Genomic DNA, 13,560 nt, shown 5'->3' with positions numbered 1-13,560 from the left:
CCACGCTACCGCCACTGCCACCTCCGCCAACACGGACGGCCGCCCCGCCCCCTTCTCCGCCCTCGTCGCCACCTCTCCCTCTAGCCTCCCCGCCACCCCCGCCCCACCACGCTGCAACGGCGCCGTCGCCATCGTGACCGAGGCCGCACACCACCCGCACATGCCTCGCAGCCCCGCCCTTCGGCACTCGCCCACCGTCGCCATCCCTGCCGGCCCAGTCACTACCCGCCCGTCCGCCACCGCCGCCCTCGCGCACTCCCACGATGCCGTCACGGCCACATCCCCCACCGCCCCCTCTCAGCTGCGGCCTCACGCTCGCCCCAGAGAGCCAACCACAGCACACCTCCGCCGGCCACACACCTCCGCCGCCCGACGCGAGGCCGCAGCCGACCCTCCGCAGCCCCGCCACGCCCACCCGCTGCGCCGCCTCCCCGACCCCAGCAGTACACCTCCCGACCCACGCACCCACCGACGCGAGACGTCGACCTTCCCAGCGACCAGACTCCGCTTCGCTTCATGCGATGCAGATCCTCCCACCCCCCGACACGCCTTCGGCCACAGCCACCAACCACGCTGCCGCCACCGCCACCTCCGCCAACACGGACGGCCGCCCCGCCCCCTCCTCCGCCCTCGTCGCCACCTCTCCCTCTAGCCTCCCCGCCACCCTCGCCCCACCACGCTGCAACGGCGCCGTCGCCATCGTGACCGAGGCCGCACACCACCCGCACATGCCTCGCAGCCCCGCCCGTCGGCACTCGCCCACCGCCGCCATCCCTGCCGGCCCAGCCACGACCCGCGCGTCCGCCTCCACCGCCCTCGCGCACTCCCACGATGCCGTCACGGCCACATCCCCCACCGCCCCCTCTCCGCTGCGGCCTCACGCTCGCCCCAGAGAGCCAACCACAGCACACCTCCGCCGCCCAACACACCTCCGCCGCCCGACGTGAGGCGCCGCCGACCCTCCGCAGCCCCGCCACGGCCACCCCCTGCGCCGCCTCCCCGACCCCTGCAGTACGCCTCCCGACCCACGCACCCACCGACGCGAGACGTCGACCTTCCCAGCGACCAGACTCCGCTTCGCTTCATGCGATGCAGATCCTCCCACCCCCCGACACGCCTTCAGCCACAGCCGCCAACCACGCTACCGCCACTGCCACCTCCGCCAACACGGACGGCCGCCCCGCCTCCTCCTCCGCCCTCGTCGCCGCCTCTCCCTCTAGCCTCCCCGCCACCCTCGCCCCACCACGCTGCAACGGCGCCGTCGCCATCGTGACCGAGGCCGCACACCACCCGCACATGCCTCGCAGCCCCGCCCGTCGGCACTCGCCCACCATCGCCATCCCTGCCGGCCCAGCCACCACCCGCGCGTCCGCCTCCACCGCCCTCGCGCGCTCCCACGATGCCGTCACGGCCACATCCCCCACCGCCCCCTCTCAGCTGCAGCCTCACGCTCGCCCCAGAGAGGCAACCACAGCACACCTCCGCCGCCCAACACACCTCCGCCGCCCGACGCGAGGCCGCAGCCGACCCTCCGCAGCCCCGCCACGCCCACCCCCGGCGCCGCCTCCCCGACCCCAGCTGTACGCCTCCCGACCCACGCACCCACCGAGGCACACCTTCCCAGCGACCAGACTCCGCTTCGCTTCACGCCCACCCCCCTCGGCGCAGGTGATCGAGAACCAGCAGATGCTCGTCAAGCTCGGCATCACGACGCTCGTGCAGGCCACCCGTCCTCCCTCGCTCCCCTCCCTTCTCGCTCACACAGCCCACCTACCTCTCGCCACCGGACTCGCTCGCACCCCGCCACCCTCTCTCGCCTCTTCCTGTCTCGCACGCACTCGCCTCCTCCTCTCGCTCACCTCCTCTACATCACGCTCTCACTAGCCCTCCCCGCTGCTCTGCCAGGACATCCGCAACGAGCGCAGCGAGGCCGAGAAGAAGGCCAACGAGCGCCGCGAGCAGCCCTCGACAAGCTCGGCGCCGACTCGCGCCTCGGCGCGCCAGGCGTCGGCGGACTACAACCAGCCCAACTACCTCGTGCGCCGCCGCCCCCACCCAGAGCCGCGCGACGCACCGCCCGCCCTCACCCGGCCGCCCTCCGCGCCCTGGACGCAACCCCCGCCCGCCCCTCGTCTCCTCTGCCACCGCGCCTCCCCCTCCAACGCCTCCGCCACCGTGCCACGTTCGAGTCGCCGCTGCCACGCCTCCCGAGCCCCACCCCATCGTCGCCGCCGCCGTCGCCACCGCCACCGCCGCCGCCACCCAGTCCGCCACCGCCCAGCCTGTCGCCTCCGCCTCCCGCTCCACCGCCTCCCCCTCCACCGCCTCCACCACCACCGCCACCTCCTCCCCGCCCCGCCGCCGTCGGGCTGCCCCCCTGTCTGCGCGCAAGCCAGGCCCCGCCCGCCACAGTCACACCTCCACCGTCGACACCTCCGCCGCCGCCACCACCCGCCGACGCCGTCCCCGCCGCCTGCCGCCGCCGCCGCCCCACCCGTGGCCGGGAGGGTCGCCCCGCCACCGCCCCCGGGCGCCTCCCGCCCCCTCTAGCGACCGCCCCATCGCGGCCCCCCATCGCCTCTGACTTGACGCGCTGCTCTCCCCCCCTCCCTCTGCGCAGCCGCCGGCGATGCTTGGCGAGGACGGCGAGGAGGTGGAGGAGGACGAGGACGAGGACGAGGAGGGGAGCGTGGCCGAAATCTCCGACGGGAGCGAGAGCGACGGCGACGGCTCCGACTTCGACTTTGAGACGCTCGGAGCGCCGCGGGTGCGCAGGGGTAGAGGGGAGAAGGGGCGGGGGGGGGGGGGGGGACGGTCGGGCCTTGATAGTCAGGGAGCCCGCGCGCGTCGCTCTCGTGGCGCGCACTAACAGCCCTTCCCTCTGTCGCGCAGGCGCCCGCCAAGCCCTCCCGCAAGGCGAAGGCGGCCAAGAAGGCGCCGACAGGCGGCAAGGCCAAGGTGCCCTGCGCGCCCTCTGCACCCCACATGCGGCGGAGGCGGGTTGGCGCGGGGGGTTGCTCTCGCGATGGCTGCCTGTGGCTCGCCCGGCGATGCTCCGCGCCGCCTCCCCGTCCCCCCTCCCTCTCGTGCGTCGACCGCCGCCTGTTCCCATCGCCACGTCCGCAGGCGGGCGGCGAGCGCAAGAAGAAGATCGTCAAGACCCGCGGCGCCTTTGCGAGCGTCGCCCCCGGCGGCCGCGGCTTCGTGTGCCTCAAACCCGACTGCGACGAGGCGAGTCTTGCCCTCCGCCCTCTGGCCTCCCTCCCCCTCTCCGCCCTAACCCACCCCTCCGCCCTCGCCGCCGCCAACCCTCACTCCGCCTCACCCCCTCGCCGCCTCCTCACACCCCGCCGCCTCTCTGCGCGCGCCCCTCTCCCTCCGTCACCGCCGCCTCCCCCCCCGCCTTCAGTTCCGCGACACGGCGGAGGGGATCTTCGAGCACATCGAGCGCGCCCACCCCGGGCTCGAGCCGCGCCGCGAGGTCCGCGACGGCAACGAGGCGAGAGGCCGCGCGTAGTAGAGTAGCCGCCGCCCTCACTCGCCGTCCGCGCAGAGGGCCCCGCCCCGCCCCGCAGCGCACGCCGCGGAGAGCACCGAGCCTCGTGCCGGTCGCCTCGTCTCCAGCGCAGGCCCACGCCCCCCCTCGCCGCCTGGCCGCAGGTCAAGTGCCTCTTTGACGGCTGCGCGAAGCCGTGGGTCAGGTGCAGCCTCCGGAGCAGCGGCAACATCATCCTCTCCAACGTGCGGCGGCACGAGGCGCTCCACTCCATCGGCGACCCGCCTCGCAAGGGCTTCGTTTGCCCGAGCTGCGACTCGCTGCACGACACGGCCGACGCGGCGTGGGCGTGCGCAGCGACGCACGGCGTCGAGCACGACAACAAGCGCTGCCTGTGGGATGGCTGCGGCGAGAGCTTCAAGTTCCTGTCGAAGTACAAGGAGCACGAGCCCAAGCACACCGGCATCTGGCCCTTCCACTGCCCGACGTGCGGCGAGGGGCAGAAGACAAAGTCCGGGGCGGACGGCCACTGCGTGATCGGCTCTGCCTGCGTCTGCGGCTGGGTGTCGTACGCCGACCGCGGCAAGAGTGCGCTGCTCCCCCCTCCCCCACTCTGTCTCTCAAACCACGCTCGCCACCCACCCTCCTCTCTCACGTCCCACACCCTTGCTCGCTCGCAGGCAACAACGAGAAGGACCTCGCCGCGCACCTCAAGCGCTGCCGGGCGGAGGGCGGGCTCGCGACCAAGGACAACCTGGCCGTCGGCCAGGTCAAGCGTCGCAAGCTCAACGAGGCGGAGTGAGCGCCATCGTCTCTGGCCAGCAGCAGAGCGGCGGCGGCGGGCGGGCGACGCGGCTGCGGCGTGGCCGCGCGACGGAGTGAGCGGAGGTGTCTGGCGGCTCGGCGGCGGCGGCGACGCGAGCTGCCTTGAGCCCTCGGCCGCGGCGGCGGCGCCTCTCGAGGCGCGGCTGCGGCGTCGAGGCGAGAGAGAGTCGAGAGAGAGCGCAGGCCAGAGCGAGCCCTTCGATGGCTGTGTGTACGACTCGCCGCCCGCGCCTCCGAACCACGTCTGCGGGAGGGGAGTGGGGCGGGGCTGGGGACGTGCGATCCGAGGCCTCGGCGCACTTGTGTTGTGCTCCTCCTCGCTGCGCACAGGGTGTGAAGCAGACTGTTCGTGAGCCGGAGGTGTGCTTGTGTGCTGCAGAGAGTCGGGCCTTTGGCCGTGTCCTTTGTACGATATTACTCCTATGGTGGGGTTGGGTCGCTTCTAGTACTGCGCTGAAATAGAGTCGACTGGGCGCCTTTTTACGTGACTACGCAGCGAGGCCGATGCACGGCCCGCCCACAACCCGGCCACGCACACATCCGCCACAGAGCACAGACGCACACACGCCGCACGGCGACAGACCCACACGCTATGCACACGGGTCGCCTCTCTGCCGGTGTGTCGCCCGCCACGACCGCGCCTCCACACGACCGGCCACCTACCACCCCGCCCGTCAGCAGCCGCTCTCCGCATCTCACAGCCTCTCGCGCCCACCGCCGGCCGGCAGACTCGACCTCGCCCACGAGGACGGTCGTTCTCGCCTCTTGGGCCCGGATCTGCTCGAGCTCGAGCGCCCGGCCGGGAAGAAGGACGCGTCTAGCCCGCTCACGAGGGCCGAACTGACCAGTACGCGGAGGTGCGGCGGCTGTCAATGTGTGGCGTAGCCTCTGGCGGCAGCTCGTGAGCCTGGCTGTGTGCGGGCGGCGGCGTAAAGGTACACCCGCCACGTGCTGCCGCCGCCCGCAGCGGGACGCATGTCGCCCTGCCGATCTCGATGCTCGCCGCCGCCCGACAGCGCCGTGCTTCTCACGGCGACACTCCGGCCGGCCGACAACAGCAGCACCAACCGGCTCTGGGCTCCGCGAGCGGCTCGTCACCCTGCAGGTTGGTACGGCGTCAGCAAGGCAGCCGCGTCGGTGCAAAGGCGGCGTCGCCGCCGCGGTGTGATCGGGTCGGGGGTGGCAACGCGCTGCTGGCCTCGGCGCCAGCCTTGTTGGGCTGCGGTGGCTGCCTTCGCACTGGGATTGCGGCGAGAGCTTTCACGCTGCGCCGGCGTGGCTGCGTGCGCAGCACGCGCGGTCTGATGATTTGCTCGCCAATGGACATGACACCGGCGCGCCTCCGTGGCAGCAACGTAGGCGCGAAGCGGTCACGAGTGACAGCACGATTGAGCAGGCACAACTTTGCGGCTTCGGCACGATGTGGGCCGGCCGGCGCCGTGGCACGCCCAGCGAATACAGCTAGCATTCGCCGCCACCGTAAGCTGAGGCTTGCGGCTCCCGGTGTGGAGTGTGCATCGCGTCGAGAGTTGCGGAGCCGTTGGTGTTCGGGTGTGGCCGGTAGCGTCGCTGTGTCGAGCCCGGCGCAAAAGCACGCTCGTCGAGGTCTCGAGGTCTCTTGGAGCAGAGCGTCGGCGAGACCTCGAAAGAGCAACCAGGCTTAAAAAAGAAAATATCTGGAAAAGAAATTCCGCATGCAATAAGCCGACTCAGATCCGGCTGCTAGTTGCAATGAACTGGTTGCAATGCACGCCGGGGCCGCTCCATATGCTCCTGGCATAGTAGCAGTACATGTATTAAGACTTGGATATGCACCAGACTCTGCCCCCAGTTCACTATTTCTTTTTCGTGGACACAGATCCGGCTCTGAGCTCGCCGGCGTCTCAAACCTCCGCGGCCTCCCGCACCCACCCGCCGAGCACCATGCTCTACACTCTCCTCGCGATGCAGTGCATCACCGCCTCCGCCTTTGTCGCCGTGCCGATGGCCGCCCAGCACCGCCGCGCGCAGATCGTGCTGCAGCACGGCGGAAAGGGCTTCGGCGGCGGCGAGGCCACGCGCGACCCCGAGCCGACGGTCTACGATCCCAACGACCCCAAGGGCAAGCAGCAGGCGATCCACAAGGCCGAGTCATTCGCCGAGTACCTCGCCAAGCGCAGCGCCGGGTGAAGCCTCTCCCGCGCCGGCGCCGTCCCGCTCGCGTCTCTCTCCCTACTCCGTCTCCCTGCCCTCTCTGACCGCCGCTCTCGCGCTCTCCCGTGGCAGCGGCGGCGCCGGCCCGACCGCGACGATGAGCGCCGCCTCCTCCGTCTCTGCGGCGCCGGTCGGCGGCGCGGGCTACAGCGGAAAGCACAACGGGCCGAGCTCTGCGCTCGACATCGGCTCGGAGCTGCTCAATTGGCGGCCGGACGACCCGCTCGCGAGGCTAGGCAAGGTGGTTGGCACGCTGGGGCCGGCGACCATGACCGCCGAGATGATCGAGAAGCTCATCCAGTCCGGCCTGGACATCTTTCGCCTCAACTCGTCGCACCGGCGCCTGACGCTATCTCCCCACATCTCCCCGTATCTCCCCGTATCTCCCCGTATCTCCCCGCGCCCTCCCCGCTACGCCCCTCGCCTCACAGCGGCACCTCGCCCCCTCGGCCGCAGGCAAGGCGGCGACTTCGAGCGGATCGTTCCAATCATCCGCGCCGCCGCCGCCAAGCTCGGCCGCGAAGTCTACATCCTCGGAGACCTGCAAGGCCCCAAGTTCCGGTGCGGCACCGTGCAGGGAGAGGCGGTGGAGCTGGTCGTCGGCGCGCGGAGATACCACGAGATACCACGAGATACCACGAGATTCCACGAAATTCCACGAGATTCCACGAGATTCCACGAGATTGCACGAGAGAGCGGCGGGACCCGCCACCTCTCTGTAGAGATTCTCCGAGATTCTCGGAGATTCTCCCGCTCAGCCGAGATGCCCCCGAGATCAGGCGAGACGGTCGAGATGGCGCTCATGCAGAGCGACGCCGACCTCACCGTCCCCGGCCGGATCACCCTCGCCGACACGACGGAGCAGAACGCGATGCTGCGCGGGCTTGAGGTGGGAGGGGCGTGGGGGGGGGCGTGCGCAGCGACGAGGGTGGTCCGTCTTGAGGGTTTGGTTTCTGAGTCGTGAGGTTGGGATGGACGTGCTGCTCAACGACGGCTTCCTCGCGATGAAGGCCGCTCGAGATCAGCCGAGATCGGCCGAGATCGGCCGAGATCAGTCGAGATCAGCCGGCGACGGCCCTCCCTGTGATTATAGCTTGCGGCGCCACAGCGCTCAACCGGACCCCTCCTCACCCCCCGCCCCTCTCCCACCCTCCTACCGCCGCAGGTGACGGAGCGCGTCTCGCCCGACACCGTCCGCTGCCAGATCACAATCGGCGGCTCGTTAATTGATAGTTAATTAACAGCTCACCGTTAATGAATTAGGTCCGCTGCCAGATCACAATCGGAGGGCCGCTCAAGTCCCGCAAGGGTATCAACGTGCCCGACCTTCAGATCGACTGTACACTACCCCTCACAGCCGAGGGAACTGCACATGTCCGGGACGCGTCCATGACACGTCCCCGAGGCACCTCCCCTAGGCGCCGCCCTCACCGCCAAGGACCGCGACGACGCCGCGTGCGGAACCGTCGCCGAGGGCGCCGCCTCCGAAGTCGCCCTCTCCCGACGGCTCGCCGCGAACTCGCGCTGCAGGTACTTGATCGACAAGGTGGACTACATGGCTGTCTCGTTCGTGCAAAAGGGCGGCGACATCCAGGAGCTATGGGGAGATATGGGGGAGGTATGGGGGAGATCTGACATGCAAAAGGGCGGCGACATCCAGGAGCTATGGGGAGATATGGGGGAGGTATGGGGGAGATCTGACATGCAAAAGGGCGGCGACATCCAGGAGCTATGGGGAGATATGGGGGAGGTATGGGGAGATCTGATATGCAAAAGGGCGGCGACATCCAGGAGCTATGGGGAGATATGGGGGAGGTATGGGGGAGATCTGACATGCAAAAGGGCGGCGACATCCAGGAGCTATGGGGAGATATGGGGGAGGTATGGGGAGATCTGATATGCAAAAGGGCGGCGACATCCAGGAGCTATGGGGAGATATGGGGGAGGTATGGGGAGATCTGATATGCAAAAGGGCGGCGACATCCAGGAGCGAGTCGTCCTCGTCTCGGGGCACTCTCGGGGCACTCTCGGGCGAATCTCGGGCGAATCTCGGGCGAATCTCTGGCACTCCAGGAGCCGATCGTCATCATATCTCCCCATATCTCCCCGTATCTCCCCAGGAGCTGATCGACATCATGGACGCAAAGGGAATGCCCAAGGAGCAGCGCCCCCTCATCATCCCAGATCTCCCCCATATCTTCCCCATATCTCCCCATATCTCCCCAGGAGCAGCGCCCCCTCATCATCCCAAAGATCGAGAAGCCGGCGGCACTCAAGAACATTGACGAGATCCTCGCCCTCTCCGACGGGCTGATGGTGGCGCGCGGCGACCTCGGCACGAGATTAGCCCGAGATCAGCCCGAGATTAGCTGATGGTGGCGCGCGGCGACCTCGGCACCGCCGCCCCCCTCGCCCGCGGCGCGCCGACCGTGCCGCCGAGTCTCCTGAGCGGCGAGTGGTGTGGTGTGGTCGTCTCTAGGCGTCGAGCTATGGGGAGATATGGGGAGATATGGGGAGATATGGGGAGAGATGGTGCTCGTCTCTAGGCGTTGAGCTCGGCCTGGAGCGGGTGCCCTTCGCCCAAAAGTTCCTCATCAAGAAAGCAAACGAGGCGAACAAGTTTTGCATCACCGCGACGCAGATGATGGAGTCGATGATCGACGCGCCCGTGCCAACGCGCGCCGAGGTCAGCGACGTGCTCGAGAAGTCTCCCCATATCTCCCCCTATCTCCCCCCATCTCCCCCTACATCCCCATATCTCCCGCCAGGTCAGCGACGTCGCGAACGCAATCTTCGACGGCAGCGACGCGGTGATGCTCTCCGGCGAGTGCTCTATTTCTTTTTGAGCGCGTGTTTCTTTTTTATAGGCAGCGACGCGGTGATGCTCTCCGGGGAGTGCGCCGTCGGCAAGTTCCCTTGCGAGACGGTCGAGGCGATGGGGCGCACCATCTCCGCCGCCGAGCACCACGTGCGCGTCATGTCGCCCGGCTTCTGAGGCGGCACGCGGCACTTGCGCTGAACACGCCGCGCGGTGCGTGGCGACCGCGTCCGGATCGGACCGACTTGCGACCTGACACTTGCAGCTGTACACACATGACTCCATGACGCGCTGCGCGCGTGTGCGCGAGGGGCGGTCTCCGACGGAGGGGCCCCGCTGGCACTCTCCCTGTCGTTGATTACTGCGGAGATAAGCGAGTCGCACCGAGAGAGACCCTGTCGAGACGAGCTGCGCGAGCAGACTCCAGAGTCCCCACTCACTCCAGAAGTGTGCACCGCTCCCCCTCTCGAAAGCGAAAAGAGCGGGAAATCAGAATAACAGGCGATGTGCATACAACACGACAACCTCAAGAGGAACGCGTTTTAACGCGCGTTTTTGACCCTCATGAGACATGACTGTAGAGTGTAGCGGTCTGTCTGTACAAGCTACAACGCCCGCTACGCGCTACCTCCAGCTCCACTTTGACGAGACGTGCCCGGCCCTCCGCAGCCTTCCCACGACGAGGCCGCCCAGCTCGCCGACTCTGCCGCCGCGCAAGTACCGACCGGCCAGGGCGGTCGCGGCGTCGAAGCTGCCCTGCTCGTGTGCACGGCGCAGCCACAACTCGGCGCCGCTCGCCCCCTCCCCGCCCCCTCCGTCGGCGCCGCTGAGCAGCAGCAGCCCGAGCTGCGCCTGCGCCGCTGGGTGCCCCATCTCCGCCGCTCCGCCGAGCCACTCTGCGGCGAGGTCCGCGTCTTTGGCGGCGGAGAGAGTGCCGTGCAAATAGTTCATCCCCAACGCAAATAGCACCTGCGCGGCGGAGGGCGGCGGGAAGAAAGGGGCGCGTGCTTGTAGGAATGTGGCACGGGTGCGAGGCAGATGAAGGCTCTTCTGCGGCCCGCGCCTCCGGACAGGGGCAGAGTGTCTACTCCTACTCCTGCTCGCTACTCCTACTCCTGCTCGCTACTCCCACTCATGCGGCCCGCACGCCTCCGGGTCTGCCCGCTGCTCCGCCGCCCGCCGCAGCCACGACAGCGCCTCCTCCGCCCTCTCGCGGCGAGCGCACAGGACGGCCAGCCCGACCTATATCTCCCCATATCTCCCCATATCTCCCTATGTCTCCCTATATCTCCCCACAGGACGGCCAGCCCGACCATCGCGCGGTAGAATCCCTGCCCGGCGCTCTCCTTGAGCCACCGCTCCGCGCCCGCCTCGTCCGGCTCCGCGCCTGCACGGAGCCAAGTCTAGGATCATGGAAGGCACATAGAAGGTTCACGGAAGTGTCCTGGCTCCGCGCCTATGCGACGCGAGTCGTGGCGACGGCCGTGCGGCGGGCGTGGAGCAAGGCTCCGGCCTCGTGCGAGTAGCGGTGCCGGGCAGCCCCCGTCCCTCGAGCAGCATGCCCGCCTAATTGACTATTTACGAACTATTAACTATTAATCAAGCCCCCGTCCCTCGAGCCGCATGCCCGCCTGGTGAAGAGAGACGCGGCATCGAGGAGGGTGTGTGTGTGCAGGAGCAGGCGCCTGCTGCTGCTGCTGCTGCTGCTGCTGCTGCTGCTGCTGCTGCTGCGGCTGCTGCTCTGGCCTCGCACCAGGTCGTTTTGCGCCATGAAGTGGCCCGCCTCTGCCGCGTCCCGCATGCCGCGGAGCGAGCCGCGCGGGTCGTCGACGCGCCGACTCTTGGCCAGGTTGTAGAGCGCGTCGACGCTGCCTGCTCACAGCAGAGACGCGCAGTCTCGCGCTCAGCTCTGCGTCTGAGGGGCACTCTATCTCTCCCCACCTCTCCCCACCTCTCCCCACCTCTCCCCACCTCTCCCCACCTCTCCCCACCTCTCCCCATATCTCCCCATATCTCCCCATATCTCCCCATATCTGCGTCTGAGGGGCACTCTGCAGCGGCGAGCGTTTGCCGTTGGCGGCGGCGCGCTCGTACCACGGCCGGCTCTTGTCCTTGCACGCGGCTGCAGAGTCGGCGAACCAGAGGATGAGGGAGCAGCGCGTGCCGGAGCTCACCTGGGGAGATGTGGGGAGATATGGGGAGATATGGGGGGATATGGGGAGATATGGGGGGAGCAGCGCGTGCCGGAGCTCACCTGGCCGCGGCGGCGACGCGCGCGGAGGAGGGAGGAGGCGACGGCGGAGCTCAGAGGTGCAGGCTGAGCCTCGTTCGGAGGTGCGGAGTGGCATAGCGGTGCAGTGGCAACGAGGTGTGGAGTGCAGAGGTGCGGAGCGGCACGGAGGTGAACAGAGTGGCTCAGAGGTGCGGGCGCCAACGCGCGGAGAACGGCACCTCGACACCATGCTGCAGGGAGAGGTGGGGAGAGGTGGGGAGAGGTGGGGAGAGATGGGGAGAGATGGGGAGAGATGGGGAGAGATGGGGAGAGATGGGGAGAGATGGGGAGAGATGGAGAGATGGGGAGAGATGGGGAGAGATGGGGAGAGATGGGGAGAGATGGGGAGAGATGGGGAGAGATGGGGAGAGGTGGGGAGAGATGGGGAGAGATGGGGAGAGATGGGGAGATATGGGGAGCTCACCTCGACCCCGTGCTGCAGGTCAAACGAGTGCGCGATCACCTCCCCCGCCTCGAGCCGCACGGGCAGCCGCGAGGAGACGTGAGCCCCAGGCTGGACGTAGAAGCCGCCCTCGAAGCCGTCGGGCGGCGAGACCTCAAACACGGCAGTCACGAGCGCGTCGGCGTCAAAGTGCGCCGGGTGGACGCGCCTGCGCCCGTCCTCGTAGTACCGCACGAGTGCCTCGCACAGCACCAGCTCGGAGCCTAATTAACTATTAATCAACTATTCATGATTAATTCAGTCTCGCACAGCACCAGCTCGGAGCCGCCGCCCTGGTCGCAGAGCGGCGAACGGCGCAGCAGAGGCAGCAGCCGCTCCTCGACCGTCTCGGCAAGGAGCGCCGCGAGGCCGTCATGGGTGAAGCGACCTTCCCGCGCCCAGCGCAGCTCAAAGGTGGGCGCGCCGTCGACGCTGTCCGCGTCGCGGTCAAAGCTCAGCCGCGGGATGAGCGCCCACACCGCCTCGCGAACCTCTGGCGGCACGATCCCGTGCGCCCGGAGCAACACCGCGCCCTCGCCCATCTTTTGCCACAGCTTTGGCACGCGCGTCCACGAGGCGCCACCCGAGTCGAGCGGCTGCCAGTCGAGCGCGTGCAAAGCCGCGCTGCAGTACGAGCGGCGGCGGCGGAGGCCGTCGGCCGCCTCGAGCTGGAGCCGGACCGCGGCGAGGCCGGGTGACCGCGCAAGGTGCAACGGGCCGCGCACCGCTCGCAGCGATGCGGGTCGCAGCAACGGGCAGGTCATCAGAGGCGGTGGAGAGGCAGCGAGCGGGCTGGCGGCGGCTGGGAGGCTGAGCTTGTCAGGCGGCGGAACGAATTGAAGAAAAAAGAAATCCTGCCTAGCAACTCGGGCGCCTGTGTGGTGGCGGCGTGCCGTCCTCCCATCCCTCCCTTGGGTTGTCTGTTTTCGTTCTTTAAAAAAAACTCGAAAAAATCGGCGCCTGCGGCGGGCCGGGGGACCCCATCTCCCCCCCGCATGGGTGCCCTCTAGGGCCCCCGCGCCCCCCCAGAGGAACAGGATGCGTACTCTTTTGACAAAGGGTGTGGCGGTTAAGGGGTCCGGCCTAGCACAAGGCGAGATTCGGATTTGTTTGAGCCAAGTGCCAACTCGTTCCTCGCCTTCGAATCAGTCTCGATGGCCTCTCTCCGATCAGGTCTCCCACCTGCGTGTGCTGCGACCTACGCCGAAGGAGTATATGTCGGCCGGATTAGCGCGAAGCACTTCCCGCGTGAAGGCCTTCAGCACCGACGGGAGCTCCTTTGGCAAAGAGAACGTTGGTGCTGGAGGAGCCATATCCGTTTTCGTAACGTCATGCTATGTTGTGGAAAACTCGTAAAAAGGAACTCGGGTCGCTAGCGCATCACACACCTCTCCTTAAAGCATTCTTTTGAATACCGAAGCAAACTGTCGCACTCTCTAAGCGGACCAAAGGTCCTTTGGTGGCCGCTCACACTCCACCGCCGATGCCGAGCCCGGAGCCGCACCTCTCGGGCG

At 68.3% G+C, this 13,560-nt stretch overlaps 3 protein-coding genes across 3 annotated transcripts; 2 read left to right on the top strand and 1 right to left on the bottom strand.

Annotated features, from left to right (window-relative positions):
- Positions 1-1,668: 1,668 nt before the first annotated feature.
- Positions 1,669-4,298, top strand: EMIHUDRAFT_117981 (hypothetical protein; the record flags this gene model as incomplete). Its single annotated transcript, XM_005771772.1, has 8 exons — positions 1,669-1,716; positions 1,906-2,037; positions 2,621-2,767; positions 2,893-2,958; positions 3,127-3,204; positions 3,410-3,481; positions 3,661-4,084; positions 4,177-4,298. Coding segments are annotated over 8 exons (1,089 nt in total), but the record flags the coding sequence as incomplete, so codon positions are not given.
- Positions 4,299-6,187: 1,889 nt separating this feature from the next.
- On the top strand, positions 6,188-9,912 carry EMIHUDRAFT_444895 (hypothetical protein). The gene is made up of 14 exons (XM_005771771.1): positions 6,188-6,486; positions 6,587-6,853; positions 6,971-7,116; positions 7,294-7,403; positions 7,480-7,524; positions 7,680-7,706; positions 7,778-7,853; positions 7,933-7,969; positions 8,045-8,111; positions 8,638-8,673; positions 8,741-8,849; positions 9,061-9,200; positions 9,283-9,324; positions 9,393-9,912. Exons 1-14 carry the CDS (start codon positions 6,245-6,247, stop codon positions 9,507-9,509), a joined length of 1,461 nt encoding a protein of 486 aa, XP_005771828.1. The 5' UTR covers positions 6,188-6,244; the 3' UTR covers positions 9,510-9,912.
- Positions 9,913-9,956: 44 nt separating this feature from the next.
- EMIHUDRAFT_117979 (hypothetical protein) lies at positions 9,957-12,810 on the bottom strand (the record flags this gene model as incomplete). Its single annotated transcript, XM_005771770.1, has 5 exons — positions 9,957-10,301; positions 11,086-11,204; positions 11,383-11,506; positions 12,029-12,247; positions 12,322-12,810. 5 exons carry the CDS (start codon positions 12,808-12,810, stop codon positions 9,957-9,959), a joined length of 1,296 nt encoding a protein of 431 aa, XP_005771827.1.
- Between the last annotated feature and the right edge of the window lie 750 nt (positions 12,811-13,560).

This window comes from Emiliania huxleyi (assembly GCF_000372725.1).
Source record: "Emiliania huxleyi CCMP1516 unplaced genomic scaffold EMIHUscaffold_371, whole genome shotgun sequence".
Taxonomy (NCBI): Eukaryota; Haptophyta; order Isochrysidales; family Noelaerhabdaceae; genus Emiliania; species Emiliania huxleyi.
Note: the sequence above shows the minus strand (reverse complement) of the source record. Positions and strands in the feature narration are given on the sequence as shown.